General features: G+C 45.7%; 1 protein-coding gene across 1 annotated transcript; it reads left to right on the plus strand.

The window, feature by feature from the left end:
* Positions 1–3,880: 3,880 nt before the first annotated feature.
* Positions 3,881–22,128, plus strand: PPTC7 (protein phosphatase targeting COQ7). Its single transcript, XM_042865989.1, has 6 exons — positions 3,881–4,169; positions 11,336–11,515; positions 13,242–13,440; positions 15,593–15,716; positions 17,424–17,553; positions 18,577–22,128. The coding sequence occupies exons 1-6, from the start codon at positions 3,968–3,970 to the stop codon at positions 18,633–18,635; spliced, it is 894 nt and encodes a 297-aa protein (XP_042721923.1). The 5' UTR covers positions 3,881–3,967; the 3' UTR covers positions 18,636–22,128.
* Positions 22,129–22,903: the final 775 nt, after the last annotated feature.

A 22,903-nucleotide genomic window follows, 5' to 3' on the forward strand; every position in this document is an offset into this window, starting at 1 on the left:
TAGAGTCATGTACCAATCAATACCCATCCTGAATGTACTTAAAAATATTCAAATCTAGGTGAACAAATGGGCAAAGTCAGCATGTTTCTCTTCAGCGTGAAGGTGTCAGAAATTCTGCTTATGGACACGTATCCTTTTGATTGAACAGTTCCATTTTATTTTTGGAAGTTTAAGCTAACTCAGAGTAGGATTAGTTTAATAAACACGGTCCTCATAAATTAGTGGGTGAGGTGCTCAAGCTGTTTGTTGGCTGAGCCTGCGCTGCTCTCTTTGAACACACCATACACAAAGCTTTTAACAGACTTGGAACAGATTTCAGTGTGAGGAAGCTTTCTGTAACAAAAAGTACTCATCAGACCCACTGTTGTGAAAGAGCTCCTATAGGAAGTGGTATCATTCCTGGTACTTTAAAATTAGGAAAAAATCCTGCGAGGAAATAATTTTGCATGTGCCTTAGTTTAAGTATGTATGCACTTAAATATGCATATTCCAAACACATATTTCCAGTTTGATCCATTCAAAACACTGGCAAAAGTAACAGTCACCATTAATCTGCAGTAGTTTGTATTTGACAGAGAAGCTGGATAACTTAGGTGAAGTTCCAAAGGAACCAATGGAGAAATTGATGCATGAAATAAGTCAGCTCTCCCCGGGTATCACAGAGGTCCCATGTGGAGGTTCTAGTTGCTCACCCTGAGAGCGATCTCCTGACCCTGCATCTTCCATGTGGGCACTTCTGGTAACACTGTCATTTTCGCAGCAGTTTCCTGTTTGATATTAACTAAGCTGTCCAAACTTCTTTGCAAGGCAAACATGGTTTTTGCTCTGTGACAGATGACTTTAGAAATACAGGTGGACAGGCATTTTTAATTAAAGTCGAAACAAAGTTAAATAAGCCTGAAGTGCATTCTGCTCTAGCACAACATTAACTCTTAAATAAATTGTGGGAAGCCTTGGAGCCCTGTGCTGCCTCTGTACAGCAGATGGCATTACAGGTAATATTTATCATACTCCAATTCCAAGGCGAAGTAGTAGGGAGGGAGTACTGACGTCAGCTACAAGTGAATCAGTCTTAACACAGGCTGAAAAACTGCTTGTGCCTTCAACAGTCGATTACGTTGTACAGCATTTCTGCCTTGTGCTCCCCATCTCATTTATTAGTCTGTCCGAGCAAGCCTAGCAGGAAGAGTTCATTTTGTTTTGCAGCTTAAACGAACTGATGTAAATGGATCTTGGACTTTGAGGTGGGAAGATTCCACCCAGCTGCTGTAACCAGGGGAATGCCCTTTGCTCCAGTTTTTGTGCCAAATTTGTGCATTTGAGAATTTTAAACAAATACCACTTGGCAGGATCTTGGCCCTGAGGGTACAATAATAGTACTGAGTGAGACAGCAATGTACGTACAGAGATCTATCAGTGCTGATAGTGAATACTAGGAAGAACCAATCCTCTTGTATTTCATTTAAAATGGGGGCTTGGTGGTGTTTTTTTCTCCCAAGAGCCGAGTGATCTTCTGAATGAAAGCCAATAGCAATCTTTCATCTGGGGAACTGTCATCACAAGGAGTGAAAGAGTTCAGCAAAGGTTAATTATTATTACGTAAACGATGTTGTCTTCCTTGGCCGTCTGGACCAGCCTGAGTGGATGACCAGGGATGGAGGGATTATGAATTGCTCACGGCATGGCCTCGCAGGAACACAGAGTCATGCTCTGCCGAGTGTATTTGACAGCCCTGCTCTCATGCTGAGTTTCTCAATCTGTGAGGCATGGCCGATTGATAAAGCGCTACAGAGCGTGTCCCATCCTGCTTCAGGGAATTCACTGCGATGGGGCATGGAGAACTCGTGCTCAGCTGGAAGTGAGGTGGGGGATTACAGATGGAGAAGCGGTGTGCATCCAGCCAGTGTAGGACAGAACACCTTGTGATGGTGAGAGCTGTCTCAGGGCACACCAGCACTGTTGGCAGGACTGAAATCTGGTGCCTTAAAGCAGGAATTAGGCTGGATTGGTCTTAGCATAGAAGGGACAAGAAGGAAGAAAGAATGAGTTAAGGGAAAGAATGACTGTTGGGGAAACTCTGAAAATATGCACTTCCCTTTCCTGCTCTAGGTACGAGAGGAGGTGAGGCAGCAACTCTGATGGCCATGGCAGCAGCACTCCTTTTTTAGCAGCATGTTGGCAAAATGGGCTGTGCAGCAGTTTCCTAGTTCGGAAAGGCTGGGCTTAAGTTGGTCTTTGTGGTCTCTGCACTTTCATTCTCCTCATACAGAATTACAAAGGGGCAGATTATTTTTAATGAAGTTTGGATACCATTTCAGCTTCAGGCTGAAGCGTTTCACACATTGCTTAAACCTTTAGCACTTCAGAGGGGACGAACATTGTCCCTCTGTCAAGATGCACAGCAGCCAAATGCTCACTGTGCCTTAATGCTGTTAATGACAGTTCTTCAGCAATGCTCCCGGCGGGCTGGATCCCTGCTGTACACCGCACAGCTTTTCCTTTCACCAGCTTAGGGTTCAGCTTTCACACCTCCCTCTGCTTTATGTCTGCCTTTTGTTTTGCTCTTTATGTATCTCTGGGCACGCGGCGCAGCAGCCTCGTTAACGCAGCACTCAGTGCACGTTCAGGGCTGCCAGCCAAGAGTTCCAAGCAGCACCAAACCTTTCTGCGCACCCAGGGCTGGCAGCAGGGAAGGATCAGTCCTTCGGGGTCTCCATGCCCTGAAGCCGTGCCACCCGCACAGCCATGCCTTTGTCCCACGTGCAATGCTAAGTGTCTGTTCTGTGACGATCGCACCCTGCAGCCTTATCTCAGCACTCTGCAGCCTTATCTTTAGTGCTCTGGCATCTGTTTGCCCTACATAACGGGTGAATCCTCTCTACTTTCACCTATTTTCCCAGAAATCACAGCCATCAGACACAGTGAGTTCGCTTTACACAAAACCGCGCGCTGCCAGGGAAACATGAGGAGTCGTCCTTTAAAAATACTTTTCAGTGCCGCATGACTCACATAACCGTCCTTAATCACCAGAAAAGCGCAAATGGGCACCGAGTCCCTAGGAGTTATTTCGAGCACGCCAGACACGCGGCCCGATATGGGCGTGGAGGGCACATAGCTGGGTTAGGCGCAGCCCCGGTGTTGAAAACATAATTGCAATAATGACAGGTAGAGCTGGAGGAGGCGGCGAGGGGCCGCAGCCCAGCGCTCACCTCGTGGCCGCGACCACCGCAGCGCTACGGCCAGCCCGGGGCTCACCGGGGAACCGGGGCCGCCCCAGTGCCGCGGGGGCTGCCGGGAGCGGCGCGCTGTTATTGTCCCGTAGCATGCAAATGAGGCGCGGCGGGCAGCCAATGGGAGGCTGCGCTCGGCCCACCCGCCGCGCACGCGCGCTGCCCCGGGGCGGGGCTGACCTCTCCTCACCGCTCGCTGGCTGCCGAGCGCCAGGCCCTCGGCTGTGCACGCGCGGGGGGAAGATGGCGGCCGCGGCCGGTGGGGAGCGGGGGCGGCGCGGCGCGGCGCGGCGGCTCTGACCGGGGTCTCCTCAGCTCTACGGAGAGAGCTCGGAGGGCCTCCGCGGGGCGGCTCGGGAGTAGGCGGAGCCCCCCCTCCCCCTGCGCGGGGGTGGCGGCGGAGGGCGGCGGTGCCGGCCGCGAGGAGCCGGCGCTCGGGGTGTGAGGGCGGGAGCCGGCCGAGAGGGGCGAGGTGGGCGGGGGGAGGGCGAGGGGCCGGGCCGAGGAGGGACTGCCGGGCCGAGGTGTGGAGGGACCGAGCCGTTCGAGGGGCTGCGAGGCGGGCTGCTGAGGTTGGCCGGGCGCTGCTGCTCCGCGGGGCTCGGCCGGAGGTCCGGAGCTGTCGCGGCGCTGAGGCCCGGAGGCGGCGGGCAGCAGGAAGGCTGGCTCGCTGCAGGAGGCGGCTGCGCCGGTGGCTCCCCGCGTTCCTGGCCTTGGGCTGCTGGGCGCCCCACGCCATGTTCTCGGTGCTGTCCTATGGCAGGCTGGTGGCCCGGGCGGTGCTGGGCGGCCTCTCGCAGACCGACAGCCGTGACTACAGCTTAGTGACGGCCAGCTGCGGCTTCGGTAAAGATTTCCGCAAGGGGATCCTCAAGAAAGGCATGTGCTACGGGGATGACGCCTGCTTCGTGGCCCGGCACCGCACGGCGGATGTGCTCGGTAAGTGACGGCGGTGCGGGTGACCTCGGTGGCATAGGGACGGACCCCGGCGCTGCGCCCTTACCGAGGCTGCGGCGGGGCCGCCGTCCCTTCGGGCGCAGTGCTGGGATGGGGTGGCGCCGAGGCCGGCGGCCAGGAGGCCCTGTGCTTCACACGGAGCTGCCCCTGAGGCCTGGTGGCTGTGGGCGCGGGGAAACACCTTTGTGGGTGTTTTCCTCCCTTTGTGCCTCTAAAACCTGGCGGAGCACCTGGTGGCTGCGATGTAAAAGATCGCTGAATTGCACGCTTCCTTATTTTAGTGCATGCTTTGTCCTTGTCAAGTGAAAGGCAAAGTGACATTGAGGCTGGTTTCAAATGTCAGACTTCAGTTTCGGCGGGTGCTGTGTCCTGATTGCTTGCTATGCTTTGTGCTCGTCTGCAAAATGGATCTTCCCAGCTCAGATTTTAAAAGTAATGGGAAAACGGAGGCAGTCAATAAGAATCTTCAGTTTATGAGAAGTGTTGCTTTGGACAGTGCTTGACCTTTCTCCCGTGCAGTCAAGGTTGAATTTGGCTGACACTTTGCAAAAGTTGCTTTGCAGCAATGGAAGTAAATTTACCACAACTTTAACATTAAAGTAAATTAACAACAACAAAAAAAAAACCTTTGTTTTTCTCCCTGTCATTTTAGATTAAAGATGCTGAGAACTTGCTGCAGTGTCTTATGATATGACAGTGCCTGGAATTCAGCTCTGTCACTGTAGCTTACTTGCTGGTTAATATAGCTAAAACATTTTTTCAGGAAGCTGTAACGGGGTGCTAGGCAACAGTATTGCTGGTTATTCTAAAAGGGAGCCCGTGCTGTAGTGGTGATGCTACAGCTTTCAAGGAGATGTGAAAAACCTGTCTGTGTATTTAGACATTTTGCATCTCTTCTCTTGCGCCTGTTCCAAGGAAACTTCTTCCATTTAGATCAGCTGTTGGACAACCACACTCCAACATGTGACTACGGCTGGCTGCCTTTAGGTTCTTACTAGGCCAGCACTGATAAATAAGTAATCTGTATTTGCCCTGAAGAGAAATGCAGAATATGCTTCTTGTGTAAGTGGATTCTTTACATGGTGTAGATTTGGACTCATCTGATGATGTTTAGGGTTTTTTGGCCGTATTTGGTCATTACCATATGAGGATTTCCAGCTTGTCTTGCCTTCCAGCTGGAATTAACAGAGAGTTGCATTTCTAAGTTTGTCTTTGCATTAATTTTCATGGCAACTTGATAACAAACAGTTATAACTCCACTTAAGGATCAAACAGCAAAGACAGCTTCAAACAAGGATGTCTTAAGTCCTTAGCAGGAAGAAGAGGCTTCAAATAGGAAAGCTGCTTTTTGTTTTTTTTTTTCCCTGTAAAGCTGTTTTCACGTTCTTCATTGCTCTTTCTAATATTAATATGTATCAGTAAAGCAAAACTGCTGCAAACATTCTGCAGACGTTAACACAGTATAGCTTCTAATGCAGTCTCAGTGCTTTTTCTTCATCAGTAGTTCTTAAGTTCCAGAGCACAGTAGTTTTCTTGTTTCTGCTATTATTCATCTCTTTGCTCTCCCTTTCTCACCAGCTGTTCAACACTGCTGCAGAAGAAGTTTCAGCACCAGTCTTTTCCTGCCCTCAATTCCTCTTGCTCTCATCGCAAATCTGAGGCTGTTTATCTTTCTTTTTCTTTTTTAACAAGCCTCATAAATTTTGTGCCAACTCAATACCTGCCTAACTTTGCACCTCAGAAATCTGCCTGGGCTGAACCGTGGCTTGAAAAGCTTCATTTTTCAGCATTAGTTTAATGAAGAGGCTCAGGTGGTTTCAGTGAAAGTGAGTGCTGAACACAATATAACACTTGTAGAGAACAGTGAGTTTCAAGTTAGCCTGCCCTAGTTGTCATCACTAACAAAGCTATAGCAGATAGGAATTTAAAACTCTTCCGTGCCAGTCTTTTCCAGAATCTCTGTATGGAAAGCATGCTTGTGTGGGATGGATACGGGCGTGGTGTTACAGTGAAGGAGCTACTCCCAGCCACTTGGCATGAGTGCTTGGGGTTTCATTTTCTTAGGTCAAACAAAAGTTGGCCAGGGCTAATGAGGCAGAGTGTTTACAGCAGATACAACAATGCCAAGCACTTCTTTTGTGTTATGCAGTCTAGAAGTTGACAGCGCGTCTGCTAGCCTGTCCTTCAGCCTTTCCCTGTAAGAAAATGAGGACACTTATGGAGATGTGCGTTATTTCCAGCCGTCCCGCAGTCATCAAGGCTTGGTGGGGTCCCTTACTGGTGTACTGGAAGCTTTGGCTCTTTAGCTCTTATTTTGACTTCTGGCTGCTATATACCTCTTACATTTGCATGTTTTCTTCCCATTGTGAGCAGAAGGAGGAGCAAGAATCTCAAATCCATGACATCCTTTGGGATCGCAATGAGGAAAGGAAATAACATTCCTACTAATATTCATTTCTGGAGCTCCACGTTTCAGCCCTGTGTGTGCTTTGTGCTGCTGCTTGTACCATTGTGTATGTTTGCTGTTGGTGCCACTGTTGTCCAGACCCTCAGAAAATTACAGAATGCAGTGATGAGAAATATCGGAAGGTGTCTTCTTGAACATACGTGTCTTCCTGCTCATGTCTTAAACTTTTTGTAACTTTAAGATAAGTGTTTTTCCAAGCTGGAAAACAGAATTTTAGGAACTAATACCTTTGTTCCCTTCTAGTTAGTATACAGGTAAAAAAAGCACTAACCTTAACAAAGCAAATAAGTTCACCAGTCTGTAGGTGCTGAGATTGAAGCTGGTGGTCTCTTTCTCTGTTGTTTGGATCTGCTTTTTCTTGCTTATTCCTGCCTTATCAGGCTCCTGTTCTCTTTGCAGTTTTTTAATGGATTTTCCGAACTGTTGTGTGACTCATGATTGAAACATTGCAGCAAGCAGAGTGCATCTCGTGACAGCATCACTTCTACACTGTCTGCTGGGTGGAAGTTTGGGTGTAGCCAGTGTGACTTGACTAGCCTTCCAAACCATGGAAGCTGTGGTAGCAGAAGGGGTAGGAAACAACTGGTGGCAGTGGTAGGAAACAAGTGGTTGGCAACAGGGCGCTGTTTGTCCACTGCAAAGTTAAATTTGGCAGCTGTTCTATCTGCTGCAAATCTTGGTGGTTTTCTTTGGAGCTGTAGTGCAGCTACTCTACGGTAAGAGGAATGGTGCTGTGTGTGAGAGTTAAGTTTGTCATCTGCCTGCATAGGAGGTATGCAGCTCCCCAGAGAGCGGTGAGGCCCTCAGAAGATCGTTGGTTTTGCTGTCATCAAGAAAAGTGAACTGCAAAATATGGAAGGATTTGTAGGTGAAATGTCAGAGATGTTCTGGCAGCTACAGAGGAGGAATTCTTGCTCAGATGCCTGAAGGTCCTGTAAGACTATGTTAAGTTGTTTATTTGGTATCATACCTATTAAAGAGATTGCTGCTAAAACTTGCCAATGCTAAAGGAGGCGAGTGGTCTGCTGAGCTCAGTGTACAGCTCTACCCCTTCTCTTGGGAGAAATGGAAGCATTCTAGAGGGAATAATCAGCATCTTGAAAAATGTCACAGACTGTTTTTGTACAGTAGTCCAAATGGGGCTTTTTTAACATGAGAACAAGTATTTCCATTTGCAGAGGAACTACAGGTTATTGAGAAACATCTCCTTTAGAATCACATTCACTGACATACTTGTCTGTACAGCTAATCCAAATGTCAGCAGAGCTGCTAAGTAGCACTGAATGTAATCTCTTTGAAATTAGTGGCTTTCTTTCTGAGGATGAAGCTAAAATCTGATGATTCTTCCTTACCACAGTTTCTGGAAGAAAACTGCACAGAGCAAAAGCAGGTTCTGTCAGAAGGTGCAGAAGGAAATAAGCAAAGCACACAGCGTGCTAGGTGAGGCACTCTGCATACCTATGTTGCAGGAAGTGTTGTTGCCCTGCTACAGCTTCCAAAATCACTGAGCAGTTGGGTAGGAGAGATACCTGGAGTAAAACTTGTTTCCTGAGCAGTGGTGTATTGCTGTGGGAGGTGGGAATAATAAAAGGAACTGCTTCTTTTTCCTGGAAGTAGGTGCACAATTCAGTGTTTTCAGTTCCTTGTTTCTCCTTCAGCCTCTTGCTTTTTGTTCCTCCTTGTCATTGAGCCGTTTATTCTTCTAGAACCTTTGAAGTTAATGCAAGCTGAGGACAGGTATAAGGTTTAAAACGCACAGTGTGAATAAGTAACCTTTCCTTTTGTAACTAGTTACCAGTTGAGCCCCACCTGCCTCTGCAGAAGGTATCTGACCAGGGTTATTGTACACAGTGTGTTCCAAAGGGAGCCTGAAGGAGGGTGTGCTGGGGAATGGGTGCCACTTGGCTGTAGCATCCCCTCCCCTGCCTGCTGCCAGTCACACTGCTGGAGGAGCTGCCGGACCGTGGAGCTTATCTCATCACTGATAAACTAGGAATCTTATCGGTTTATCTCAATTCTGAGGTAGTGACGAATATTAGGTGCTGCATTTCACACTCATGCAGCACAGCAGATTGTGCTTCGTTGCCATTTTAGTCTGTCCTCTGTGTCAGATGCAAAATAAGTCCAGGCCCATAAATATATCCTCTCGATGTTCTTTTATTGGTGAATCATGGCTAATTTGGGTAATGTTCTCCAGAATCTTAAAGTTCAGTTTGATGAGTGGAACATCTTACGAGGTTTGCAGTGTTTGCATGCAAGATCAGTTCCTGCAGGCACGCCCGTGTTTGCCTCGTGCCTCCATGTGCCCATTCTTCTTAGCTGTGTCATTCTCACAAAGTTTTTTCCAACTTTGTTCACATTTACATCTTTTTCAGTAGGAAATAAAAAAATATATATATATTCCTTTCCTATTAAACCATTGAGTTTATATTGAGAATTTGAAGATACTGGCTTTCATTTTGAAACCAATCAGAAAGCAGGACACGATGTCTGAAGACAGCGAGAACTGGGATTGCACTGATGTAAGGCAAAAGCAAGGAAAGTGGGTATCTGAGGTGTGCTGTAGGGCTCCCTGTGTGCTCTGCCTGTGTGCTGTGCTGATCTCGATGGCAGCAGGGCCTGCTGACTGCGTGCCTGAGCAGGAGGAAGTGTTTGGCTGCTCGGGCAGCATGCCTTGGGAGCTAACAAGGTCACCTAGCTTAGATTAAATGGACTGGTTTAGAAATGCTTTTTAAAGGAAAGGAAAAAAACAACTTTGTGGAAACCCCCCATTGTCTGTGTTGGGCGAGGCAATGACAGCAGAGAGCTGCTGAGCCATGCGGAGGCGCTGGGGCTTGAAGCATTCTGCAGGGCATGCTTGTGAGCGTGCTGCTCCGGTCTGCTGCTGTGCCAGAGATGGAGAAGGAATGCCTGGCTGTGTGTTGGACCTCCTGCAGGTTGGGGCACCTTGTGGGCATGGGAGGCACTGGCAGCGTCCTTGTGGCTGTTCATAGCTTACAGAAAGCAGGCAGGAATACAAAGCAGAGCAAGGTGTGCCGCCACGGTTGTGGATTCAGATTTCTTGCCTGGAGTAAGAAGTGAGCAAAGAAAATCAGGTGGCGTGCTCTTATTTTTACTTCAGAGTTGGTTTTGGTAATTAACCTCATTGGGTGCTTTCTGCGGTGGCTTGCTTTCTTGCCCCGTATGCTAATGCTGTGCTGTTTCTGTTGAAGTATTTCCAAAGAAGGCTAACACGAAAATAGTTTACTGAGCATTCAGGGGTACTCCATAACTTCTCACAAGCTTGTTTTGTAACAACCTTAGGAACCAGGAGCAGTATCTGGACAGTATCTGTCAGACACTGCCCTTTTCGTTGTGTCAACCTTTTCACTGAAGCAATGCTTGCTATGATCAGCTGGCAAAATTACGGCTGGACTGCAGTCATCTTAAAGGGAAAAAGAGCTGCTCTTCGGGTCGCTTAATGCAAAGCAAAGCATTATCATCTAGACTGGTGCTCGGCTTCTATTTCAAGTTCCAGATCAGAGCAGAAACGCTTTTCTTGCTGATCTCTTACACTAGCCTGGTTTGAGTAGCAGCAGAACCCAGCAGTTTAACCCAGCGTTACCCTGAAGCTGTGGGACCTGCAGAGGGAGGATTAGTTTTCTCCTGCAGAGAGGAGGAAAGAAGTTGTGAGGAGTGCCTGGGCTGCTTCCATGTGAGCTCTGTGCCAGAGCTGCTCTGAAGAAGGCACCTGCACCGTTCTTCTGAGAAAGCAAGCGGACAAAGCAGGTGTCTAAAAGGTTGTGCACTATTTTTGGGAGAAATCTGATTAATGTTGATGGGCTGTTCAGAATCTGGATGTAACCTCTTGTCAGATTAGAGTTCGTGCCAAAGTCGGCTCTAAACCTTCCGTCTCAGTTTCAGATGGTGACTGGCGTGAAGGGCATTTGTAGATGAGGCAAACTTACTTTTTACCGCCTCAGTCAAATTTTCCTGCCTTTGCTAGCAGTGCTCTTCTTTCTGGAGTCACAGAGCTCTCAAAAGTTGAAACAGCTGCTGTTTTAAGGAGAAGGTGCAGATGTGGGCCTGGATAGGGGGTTAAAATGCTGGGGATCTTTTTTGACATATCTGCTGTGTTACTCTGACCCAGCTCAGGAGCTTCATCTTCCACACTATTTGTCTAGGAGATGCCAGAACTGATTTTCTTCTGTGTATGAGACAGCCAGAGCGTTTTTCTTGCTCTTATTTCCACTGACAATAGCATCATGTTGCTGTCAACATCAGCATAGTGATTGGCTCAACTGTTTGTCTCTTTGACAACCCCACTTGCACATAGCATCTTCAGTACTTGCCTGGAGTTGCTCAAAGCTTGTGAAGCTTTGGCAGAATTCATCTCATTTTCTGTTTCGAGTAACAACAGAAATAACTGAACCATGGTCAGTTTTCATTCTCTTCCTTGTCTGGAGTAAGCAACGAACTGTCCTTGCAGACACAGGGCCCAGCTTTGTGTAGGCTTGCTCTGGTTTGGGGGTTAGGCTGTTTTGTGTGGTCTTATTTCTTTTCTGAACACTTCTTTAAAGCTGAAGATCCGTTTCCACAAAAATTGCTGTGCTGTGTTTCCTGCAGCTATTGAACATAACATGCATTGTGGATAACGTTCCTGTTCACCTAACTCTTGTTTTCTGCTTGGTTTTTCCTCTAGGAGTGGCAGATGGTGTCGGTGGCTGGAGGGACTATGGGGTCGACCCTTCTCAGTTCTCAGGGACTTTAATGCGGACATGTGAACGTTTAGTAAAAGAAGGACGGTTTGTACCAAGTAATCCTGTCGGGATTCTCACTGCAGGTTATTGTGAGCTGCTGCAGAACAAAGTACCTTTGCTTGGTAAGAGGCAAAAATGTGAATTGGATCTGTGTCCTGTGTTATTTACACACGTACTTAAGTACGTGCAAATATTCGTATGTATCTAAATACATGGATAGAAAAATAAGTCAATATTGATGGTAAGCAGCCTTTGTGGGTGGAGGTGATTCTTCACCAGTTCTTGCAGGGAGTTTGAATGTTGAGTTTTGCAGTAGAATATGCTGCAGCATGCACTTGTTTGTGTAAATAGTTCTCTGTTAACTGTGGCTTTTTGCTGAAGCTGTGCAAGTAGAGACTTTCTGATCATAGTTGGATGCATCTGCTCGCTCCTTGACTTGCTGTTCCTGTTGCCTTTTATGTCCAATGAACTTTAAACCTAGCAGGCTGATTAAAGTGGCTCATATCACGCAACCGCTGATAGCCTGTAGGTTTACAGTTCTTTGTAAAAGGAATCGTTAGACATGTTTTTGAATGCAAACAGATGCTTAGCAATGTTCTTTGTCCAACTTGATTTTAGATAGTGCAATCTAGATGCTCTGGGAGTTGTGAACAGATTGAAAGGCAGTATTTGACCTTTACTGACAACCTTGCCAACAGAACGTGTTTCTGAAGGGCATGTGACCTCTTAGGCACCAGGAAGGTGTTGCCCTGTGTGATACGCATGCTTCTCACCTGACCTTAAACTTCTATGCCAGGAGAGTGCTGTGTAAGCTATATTTAGCTTGTCTGCTGAGCTTAGCACAGATGTTCTTGCATTATATGCCTAAAGAATAGGTTCAAACCTCAGAAGTGACCTTAAGTGTCACCAAAATAGCAATAGTTGTTAATTCCATTGGGATTTTGCACACATAATAGCGCTCATCTGTGCAAGGCAGGTGTGGCTGTAAGCAATCCACAGAGTGGGCTGCTGGTGAAAGCTCCCACAACTCCTTTGTAGACAGAGGCAGCCCTGCTTGGCTTGACCTTTCGGATCCTGAAAAGTGGCATCTGCTGAGTCACAAGATCTGCATTCTGTGGTGGCCTCCTAGTTACACTGTGCTAATACAGCTAAAATTTGAAACTAGTGCTCCTCTGCCTGAACTAAACCAGAGCTGCCACAGCAATGGGCATTTAGAATTCATTTCAAACCAAGACTTCGTTAGGAAATTTTCATTAGGCTTGAACTTTTCCTTCCTGCTGCGCTTTAACTCTCAATACTTGGTTCATCAGGATTGAGTCTAGGAAATTATTTTTAAATGAAACTGGAGTGGGAGGAAATCGTGGCATTTACTTAAATGCTCTTCCTGTATTGCAGAACAGTGCTGGGTGCTGTTGTATATAAAACATGAGTCTTTCCAAAGGTTCTGCTGTGACTCTTCCTTCACTCAGAGTGGAGAAGGTCCCGTGTATTCACTAGAGAACAAATGAAGCGCGGGGTTTTCCAGGCAGCTCCCTGGGCTAGAAAGTGAAACATCTGTAACACGTGATGCCTCGGGCCAGCTGGCCTCCTTGTAGGCTGTACAGTCATACACTTAGCTCATCTGTGGTCTGTCCTGCACACAGGTCTGCTTGGAAACCTCTGCTGCAAAGATCTTTAGCATTTTGCCTTATGTAATGTGTATTAATTTTATTTTTGCATGAATGAGTGCTTTTATTTATCCTGATTTGTAAGCTTTGATAAATACTTCAGCCGCTGGGCAATGACTAAAGGCAGTGAAGGAATAAGTGCTTTCTGTAAGGTGAGCTTGTCACTGTATTCTGCTTTCAGGAAGCAGTACAGCTTGCATAGTAGTTTTGGACAGAACAAGTCATCGTTTACATACTGCCAACTTGGGAGATTCTGGATTTTTGGTAGTCAGAGGAGGAGAAGTTGTACATCGATCTGATGAGCAGCAGCATTACTTCAACACTCCGTTCCAACTGTCGATAGCTCCACCAGAAGCAGAAGGAGTCGTCTTAAGTGACAGGTAAGATGGCAAAGGATCTCACGTTTTAAATCTGTATAGTGATCAGCTCCCAAAAGGTGACAGTTTTGCTGCTTCAGTGTTCCTTGTATAACGCAGCGTAGCACACGGGTTTCAATGTGCCCCGTGGCTTTACCTGCCTCTGCTGCAAGCACTTCTCACTGTGTACTTGATAAACTTTGTAAGCTGTTGCACAGTCAGAAGTCATTGGCTTCACAATTACTCATCCAGCATAGCATGTTCTTACCATCTGTAATGTGTGCTGGACGCGTTCTGATCCACGGGAGAGCACTGCCTGATAGAGGTGCTGTAATGAAGACTGCAGCTGTGGCTGTGCCCATCGCCCTGCATGAGTGACTCGTCTGATCAGCAGCGTTCATTCCCAGCTCCTGTCTGTGCTCCCCTCAGACTGCCTTGGAGTACGCTAATGTAGATATTTTGGCAGTGAGTTAGCAGTGCTTGAAGAATAGAGGGGGGACATGTGACTGTAGCCCGTGGTTCCAAGCGGCTGTGTTTCCAGCAGCATCTTGTGTTTGACCAAAACGAGCAGAACTCCGTTTGGCGGAACACCAAGCTGGGAAATGAGAGTATTAGGAAAGGACAATCTGTTCACAGAAAGGAGTTGCTTCAAAGGCAGACTTGTGTCTTCCCCCGAGAATGTCAGGCTGATAAATCCTGTGCTGTGTGCAGCCTCACCAGTAAACTAAAACTGGAGGGGGGGAACAACAATCTGTGAAATACACAAATTAGAATACAGCTCTTGTCTCCAGTATGGTCATTAAACTGATACCTCTCTTCTAAATACAAATGACAAAGGCATCTTCAGAGAGGGATGGCAGTAAACACAGAATGCAATAGGCACCTTAGAGTTGGATGCAAAGCTGTCAATCTCAAGGCTGATGCCATCAAGATTGCAATTTTTGATGCTGAAATTGCTTTTTTTGTTTGTTTGCTTTGCTTTTGAAAATGCTGCTTGAGAGCTGTTAGTCAGTAGTTCCATTCTTGCACGTGGTTTTATTTTGTGAGGCTGCAGAGAGGAAGCTAGTGTAGAGCTCTGAAATTGGAGCCCTTACATAGTCTAGCTTCTTTAATTAGACTAAAAGCAAATGATTGTTTGAAATTCCAGAACTATTAAAATCTTTTGTCTAAAATTCTGTGTCTTCTATAAAAAGACCCCCCAAAATAGCATAAGAGAAGTTAATATGGTCCAGTGGAAGTCAGGGAATTAAAGCAATCTGAGTCATCACACAGTGAGAAAAGTGCAAGATAAACGAGCTCCCACACTTGGGTTCTGAATCACGATTAAAGCTTTCTGGCTGCTCTTGACATTAATTGGCACTCATGTGTTGTCTGGATGGTTTTCCCACCTGAATTTGTTTTGTATTTGGTCTGTATGTGGGGCTGGGCAGGCAGTCCCAACTCTGACCTTCCTGAAGGCGCACACCGTCTGGATGGTGGGATGGCATTGGGGATGATGGCTGCTCTGCTTTCTCGCACAGCCAAACAGCACGGCGAACCTCACCTCTCTGCTAAAGAGCTCTGAGGAACCTTTAACAAGGAAGATTTTTGTTGTTATGCTTGATCTGAGAAACAGATCCTAGAGCAATATTCATGGCCTGAATAGGTGTTTTCTGCTCTTGATATTGCATGATGTTATCAGACGTAAATAGTCCAACCAGCTGTGGTCTCCTGATAATGATTTCCAGTCATGCTTCCCATTCCACTGCCACAGAAAATGATTCAGAATCCTTAAGTGCTTTGGCCATTCTCATTATGAATTGTCCTTTCAAGTGCAGTTCTGTTACATATTTGAGATGGGTGAGAAGGAAGCCCTGAACTGCCATTCTCCTTAATGGTTTCCATGGAGACACACTTGTGAAGCAGATTAGTTTGCGGAATTGTTCATCTGGGAATTGTAAATGCAAATCCTTTGTGTAATAGCTGGAACATCACCTGTTTGCAATCACAGCTCTTTTGTTGTAGCTTTCTTGACAAGCTTTCCCAGTGCAAAAGCTCCAGTTAGTGATTATTTCTTTTATTTCTAGCAAAACACGTAACAGTGGTGAATTACAAAAGCTGTCTGTGCTAGTTTGACGTTGCTTGGTGCCTTCGTGAAAGCTGGAGTCCATTTCTTTGACATGTGTCATTTCCACAGCCCTGATGCTGCTGATAGCACTTCTTTTGATGTCCAACTTGGAGACATTATTTTGACGGCGACAGACGGATTGTTTGACAACATGCCTGACTACATGATTCTGCAGGAGTTAAAAAAGCTGAAGGTAAGCAGGAGAGATTCGGAACATCCTCGCAGTTACTGCCATTTCTTTTATGGCTTTGTTTTACACATAAAAGGCCCACAACCAAGGGCTGTCGTTTAAATTTGCCAGTTAATACCATGTTTGAGCAGGGCCGTTGGCCCCAAAGCGCTCTCTCTCTCGGGTCTGCAGCCAGGCTGAATCTCGAAGCAGCAGCTTTGGCACAGATGTGCTGAGCAGCAGCCAGCAGTGAGTCGGTGGCTGCTGTAGCACAAGGGGATGGCAGGGGGACTGGGGAGAGCTGGCAGTTCAGCAGCAGGTGCTGCTCTTAGCTGCCTGTATTCTATTTGCATTTGCAGTTGTAGATTAAATAAGTGGAAATACAGCTTTCTCTTAAGGGTTATTTGGGGTAAGGGAAGCTGAGTACTTAGAAATAATGGATAGTTTTTTGAAGGCTTATAAAACAGTAGTTCTGAAAGTCCGGAGTGTCTGAACTGTGGGCTGTGTGTGTGTGTGGAAAATCTGATATTAAAAAGAAAACACCTCTCAGCTAGTTCTCCAGGTTGGTGACCACAAACACTCCTTTAAACAGTAAACATACATTAAACTATTGTAGTTTGCGTGAGAGCGTTTAGCTTAAGGCTATTTACAGAAAGGAAAGTATGCTTAAGAGGTATCAAGATGTATAACTTCCCTGGGGGAAGCATTTTGATGTTATGAGATGCAGAGGAGGCGAACGTGTAGGATTACAGTGTGGTTTTAAAAATATGGTGCCTGCTCTTATCCTGCAGGTATGTAATTGAAAGGTGGTGCCAGGCAGAATGGGTCCTTGCAGGCTAAAGGTCGGAGGCCTCTGTCTGCACACGAGGTAGACTCCTGTGCTTCCCCTCTGCAGTCCCCCCCTATCATTTCCTCTCTTGTTGGTGCTATGATCAGAGCAGAAATAGCAAAGTGTGCAGCTGTGCTGTGAAAGGGAATGTGGGATCGTGCCACAGCACAAGCTGTCAGAGGGGCTTTAACCTGGTTAGCAAAGGTAATGGTGGTGCTGAAGGTGTCAGCATGCTGTCGTGGGCTGGAAGGCTCTGGTGTGCTAGCTGCCAACCCGAGTCGCTGACGGATGGTGCCGCAGCATGCTTCTGTTTGTGGTACATCCACCTTTTTGTTGCACAGACAAGAGGTCAGCAGAGGTGGGTGCTGGAGATTCACTTCTCCGGAAAAAGTAAGTTGAGCTCCATCTATTGGTACAGTTGGGAAAGGCACCGAAGTTCCCCTTGAGGAAATTCAGCCAAAAGTTCATCGTGGAGAAGCCTGCTGAGTCCCCAAACTGCAGGGAAGACTTTCTGAAATGACATTCAAAAATAGTTCTTAATAGTAGAGATGATTGTCGTGTTGTGTTGTCTGGAGTAAGAAAAGTATTGAAGGAAAGCAACAGGGAGAGTGAATAAGAAAAGAGCATGAGTTACCCATAGAAATTCCGCTCTCATTAAAGCTTTTCTCATCTTACTTTGAAGGTGCTCCTTCTTCCCAGGTGTGTTTTTGTTGGTTTGGGCAGGAGGCTCAGACTTAAGGCTTTCCATTCAAGGTGTAAAATGTCATTACTTCAACTGAGTCTCTTTTGTGAGGGTAAAAAAAATGGTTCTTTCAATGCGAACTCTTAGTTATCAGATCTGTTAATTAACAAATAGCGATAGAGGCTTCCTTACAAGAATACTTTTTTCCTCATTAATTCAGAACTCCAATTATGAGAGCATACAGCAGACTGCAAGAAGCATTGCTGAGCAAGCTCACGAGCTGGCGTATGATCCCACTTACATGTCACCCTTCGCACAGTTTGCATGTGACAATGGCTTGAACGTGAGAGGTAAGATTTTCTTTTCTCTTCCTCCCACCCTCACTATCTTTAAGAAATCTTCAGCAAAGTAAAGCTCTGCTTAAAAATCCAATAGGAAAAGAGAGAATTAAGAAATGTGCTTGGCAACAGAGCAGCAGTGCTGTCAGTTTGGCAAGGACTCCGGTTCCTGACGCGGGTCATCCCAGGCCCCAGCCAGTCAGCAGCCTCCTGGGGGGAAGCAGCTGGAGCTCATGGCGCTCTGTGCACTGACTTTTATTATTTTTTTTCTTTAATATGGATGCTGCTGCCACAAGAATCCAGCCTGACATAAGTTGTCCAGGCTCCCAGGAGAACTGTACTTGACCCGTTCCTAGGATTTGTGCATGGCTGTGGATTTTTGTTGTTCAGTTGTGGGATGTGATTTTCTGTTAAGGTCTTCCAGTCCTGATGCGTTTTAGTCGAGATTCTGCCAGCTGTTTGGATTTCTTTCTGAGCTTTGTACCATTAACCCCCAGCCCTGATCTCTGTTGGTTCTATTTCCTATGCTCTAGAAAAGTACTAATGCCTGGCAGAGTTCAGGCTCCTGTCAAACGATTTTTTTAAATTAATAATTAGAGAGATCCTCATTATCCCTGTATCAAGAGGGCAGGATTTCCTGCGGCACCTTAAACGCCTTTCATAAAGGTTGATAGTAATGAATCTGCAGATCTCCCAAGTCCTGAGACCTCCTGTGACCTTCTGTGTAACCAAATACCCCTGCGAGCTATTTCTGTGCAACTGCAGTGCATTGCTGCAGCCTACTGAGTCTTGAAAAGTGATAGCTGAAAATGTTAGTAGCTTTTAGAAGCATCTCACTATTGCTCAAGAGGGGAGAGAGCTTTTTTGATCTTTTGAATGCTCCCCTCAGCTGTATTTTGGAAAGGAAGTAGAGGAAGCGTTCTCTGCTTCAGATTTTTAATATTTAAACTAGGAGCTTTCCATGGGGCAGCACCACAGGCTATAAGAAGACAACCCAGCGTGGTTTGACATCGTGCTTTTATTCTTATATTACAGGGGGGAAACCAGATGACATCACCGTCCTTCTTTCTATCGTAGCTGAGTACACAGACTGACGTGCCTGCAGTGCCAGCTGCCGAGGTGTTCATTATCCCCGAGCTCCCAGCTTCACACGTGTGGTTTCCTGCTGGCAGGATGGCTTTCTTCCTTTGCAGCTGATCTCTGCAGCCAGTTTGCGAGCTCGTTGCCTGTCTTGAGACACAACTGAAGTCCTTGTTAAGAACCACTCTCGTAGTGCACTGGTCTCTGTCTGCCAGCAAGAAGTGAAGAAGCAGCTCAAGGCTTGAAGCATGTCTTTCAGAGCTTAGCAATTGTCCATAAAAGGGGGAGGATCAATCCCACGTTGTTATTGCATTTGAAATGTGACTTTCAGATGAGTAGAATTGGTTTATCATCTTTCAGCCTAGATTCAATAGCTAAAACCTCTACAAGAGGGCATATTACTCTATCTGCTAGAAACATTCACTGTTCGTTAAAGGGTATGTTACAGAACACAGTTTCATAAGCGTAGTCTTGTTACAGTGGTAGCTGAGGTCTCGTGTTTCTAAGCTCCGGTTTTCAGGAGGTTTGTAACTGCTGTAAACATTCTGCTCTTGCCATACACGGTGTCAGCCTAGGAGCCTTTTCTAGTTCGGAATTTCAACAACATACTTTAGGTCAAGTTGTATGGATGCAAATGTGTTTTGTGATTTCAGGTGCTTAACCGTGATCTTAAAGAGTTCTGCAGATCATTCGTCCATAATGGGGCTGGTATCTGGATGTTTTGGCTGTGGATAACTATCTTTTTTTAAACAAAAACTATAACTTTGTCTAAAAAAACGAAAAAAAAACAAACAAAAAACCACCACCAGAGATGGTCGAAGCTGAGGTCCTTCAAAGCATTTTAACCCATCTGACCAGCACAGGTGATACGGCGTCAATGCTGCAGCAGGAGGCTGCACAGAGAGCAGATCAGCCTCAGCTCCGAGCATCGTTACTTTGGTACACAAATCTCTTGTTAACGAAACATCGTTTGTCTGAATATTGCCACTGCAGCACAGCACGTGCTGCACCAAGTGAAGGCCAGACCATCCTCGTGTTTTCTGGCTCCCACACGCACCTCTTTGCTTTATGCTGTGGCAGCAGCAGTACAGAAATGGAAACCATCAATGAATAATCAGCAAAACGCAACATTTCAGAAACTAAAGCGTAGGGTTTTCAGAACGAACCTTAATGATGTTTACAGTTATCTGACAGCCACTTTGCAATATTACATTTCCTTTGGAATCACAGCAGCTCGCAGTTGTTCCCCCCGTTCCAGCAAGCTTTCCTTTCTATTTTGAGGTTCATACAAATAGCTGATAGCTGTAAAGATATATATATTTTTGGTCAGTTTTTCATTAACTTTTTTGCCGGTAGAAGAGTATGTAGAAATAAATTAAAGCCATGTTTTTATATATAAAAAGTCGGGTAATGTGGATGTCTAGGTGAGTGCAGTTAAACTCGGTCAGTAAGCAGTCTTACCTGCTCTCAGGAGGAGATCTTTACTACCTGGTTTATTGCATTAAAACTGTTTAAGTTTGAGGTTACCTCAACTTGTTTAAAGAATTTTTGTGGACTTGTACTGTATATTTGCGTAACTATGTCGAGCTTTTATTTAAGATCATTTAACATGTACCATGTACATGTCATTTTACTCTATTTCAATGCATCGTGCTTGTAACAGGCATTTCATTTATAATAAGTGATTAATTTGGAAGCTCTTCAGTAATTTATCTGCTATTCCTAAATTGGCGTAATGTTACGTATCTATTTTAAATCACCTTGTAATTACTTGTCAAAATGCCTTAACTACCCTAACTTGACCAAAATCTTATTTTGGTGAGGGTATGGGGAGGATTATGTTAATGAAGAAAAACCAATTAGTTTTGCGATCCGTGGAGCAGTGAGTGGTGGGTAACTTTGCACAAATGTCAGTCCTTGTTTTTTAGAACTGAACAAGCTGGATCCTGGCTTCTCGTTGGAAGGAATGTATTCATGCTGCAGTACAGGGCTTTGTTTCTCGTCCTTGGGAGGGATGTTTCCCTCTCAGATCTGGGTATCTTCACGTTTTGTTCTCCAGTATTGACTGTCGTGTTTCTTCACTAGAGCTGATTTGATCAATTACGCTTTCCCCTGAACTTACCTTAAACGATGCCCTTGTAGACCCGGACTGTTTTGCACTCTGACTCCTCGCTCTCACTACGCTCATTTCCAGCCTTCATTTTTTTCCCCCCCCCCTCCACTTTTTAGAACTATAAATTGAGAAATGTACGTGGATCAGAGAGATGAGCACAGCAGAGGTGTGTGAGGTGCTGCATGTTCTGTGCTCTGCCTCTGCTGGTCCAGGGCTGCAATCCTCCAACGGAGAGATTCGGCCACCTCCCCGGAAGCGAACTGTGCTGCCTGCTGGGTTTGAGCCTCTGCCTTGCTGTTTGTGTTGAAGCAGTTCGTAGCTGAGCGGTGTCTGTTAAGCCATCTGCCTCACATCACATCCTGATTTATTTTTTAATAAAGAACAAAATTGGATTTTTATTTACAATTCATGAGTTTATCCCTCACTGGACACACCAAAGACCAGTAAAGCTGATAGCTTTTCCATCTGTTTATAAAGCAATACTGTATTATAAAGAATTGATATTTTTATCACGCGCTTGTTTTTGTTTTGTTTTCAGATATGCACTCGAAACATATCAAACCTAATTTCTTCCTATGAACTTAAGCTGTCTGCGCACAACAAATTTTTGGAAGAGGAAATGACAGGGCCCATACTATCACAGTAACTTTAAACGATGCACGAAGCAGGAACGCTTCTGAGCAGTTAGGTTTTGTGTGGTGGTGAGAGGAGCGTACAGGAGAGCTGTTCCGTAGCATGGGGACATGCAGGAACGGCCTCAGCTGCCACGGAACGTCCCTGTTAGCTGACAGGAGCTGGCTGTTGTGGAGCAGGAATGGGAAGGGAAGGGGGATCCCCGGTGTGTGCAGGAGTTGGGATTTCTGCGGCTGTGTTACTCGGTATATGGGTGAAAAAAGGGCTAAGATGTGACATGGAAGAGTCTGTGGTTCCGTGCTACTTGGACGGCTATCTTTGGGAGACCTACAGTGTACAGTTTCTCTCTACACTTTGTGCTCATAAAGAAGGTATGGCTGAGGAGAAAAAAAAACCAAGATTTTGGGACCAGACAGGACTGGGTGAGGGAGATGAGAGGTGAGGTAAAGCATTTTGGGAAGGAATTTCCATCTCTCAGCAGTGGGCATCCTTTCTCTAGGGAGAAACCAGACTGTGTGTGTAGAAAAGGACTGTATGAAGTAGTTTCTTCCAAAGATAGCTGAAAAAATGAAGCAAATCCGAGTCTGTATCTAATGAGGATGCTTTTTTTTGTTGTTGTTAAATGAGACTATCATCTATGCTTACCTAAGAGGCAATTATGTGAATTTCATGTCTGAGGTATAACTTATGCAGGAATAGTTCTGTAAATACATTTAAATGAATTGTAAAGATATTTAATAAATATAGTATTTATACTAAAATGTGTCTATTTTAATCAACGTCTGCAGAAACTCTGCTAATGGTACAAAGCACAGGTCAGGTGCCTGCTGCACCACGCACCCTTGGTGGCTGTGGCTGTTCTTGTCCTGTGCCCTGCTGCTGCAGTCTGTTGCTGACTCAGTGGAAGTGATGAGGGAAAGGAAAAGAACATTCAAACCTGAAACACCAGAACCCTTAAACTCAGGCTTCAAATTGGTTATTGCATCACTTTTATTTTTTAAATGCATTTTTATGCCAACTTTCTTGCACTAAGCTAAGCACTGGTTCTACAAGCTTCTGCCATAATACCAGCAACCATACAAGCAGTAATTTGGCTGTAGTGGAGCGGGTGGTTTATTGCAGTGCTTGTAGCTGTACAAGAGCAGCTTTGTCTGAAGCTCTGACACAGCTGACTTCTCTTGTGAGACTGAAGAGCTGCACATACAAAGCAGCGTATCAGCCGGATATACAGAACTAAATGACTTAACTTTGTGTTAGGACAGCATCCTCCTTTTAGAATGATCAGAATACAGGTACAGTGAGTTTCCATTAAGTTCTAGCTCGCCCAAGAAGTTTAAGGATACTTTCATAATAGAATTAAACTTTGTTCTAAAGCTAAAAACAGCTCTACGTGCCAAATACACGCTTAACTTTCAGGGCAGCCCACGATAGTCTGAGATTCATTCATTCCACCTTACTGGAGAACTTGTGAGCTCTGGGTCTTGCCAAAATCCTCTTCTGTGTCACTAGCTGTTGCTAAACTGTGGAAGGCATGAC

This window comes from Lagopus leucura, unplaced genomic scaffold, assembly GCF_019238085.1.
Source record: "Lagopus leucura isolate 7727_CA_CO unplaced genomic scaffold, USGS_WTPT01 Super-Scaffold_806, whole genome shotgun sequence".
NCBI classification, from domain to species: domain Eukaryota; kingdom Metazoa; phylum Chordata; class Aves; order Galliformes; family Phasianidae; genus Lagopus; species Lagopus leucura.

Coding starts and splice junctions, on each gene's coding strand:
- PPTC7 (XM_042865989.1), top strand. CDS start 3,968: ATGTTCTCGGTGCTGTCCTATGGCAGGCTGGTGGCCCGGGCGGTGCTG. Junction 4,170..11,335: donor CCGCACGGCGGATGTGCTCG/GTAAGTGACGGC, acceptor TTTTTCCTCTAG/GAGTGGCAGATGGTGTCGGT. Junction 15,717..17,423: donor AGGAGTTAAAAAAGCTGAAG/GTAAGCAGGAGA, acceptor TCATTAATTCAG/AACTCCAATTATGAGAGCAT.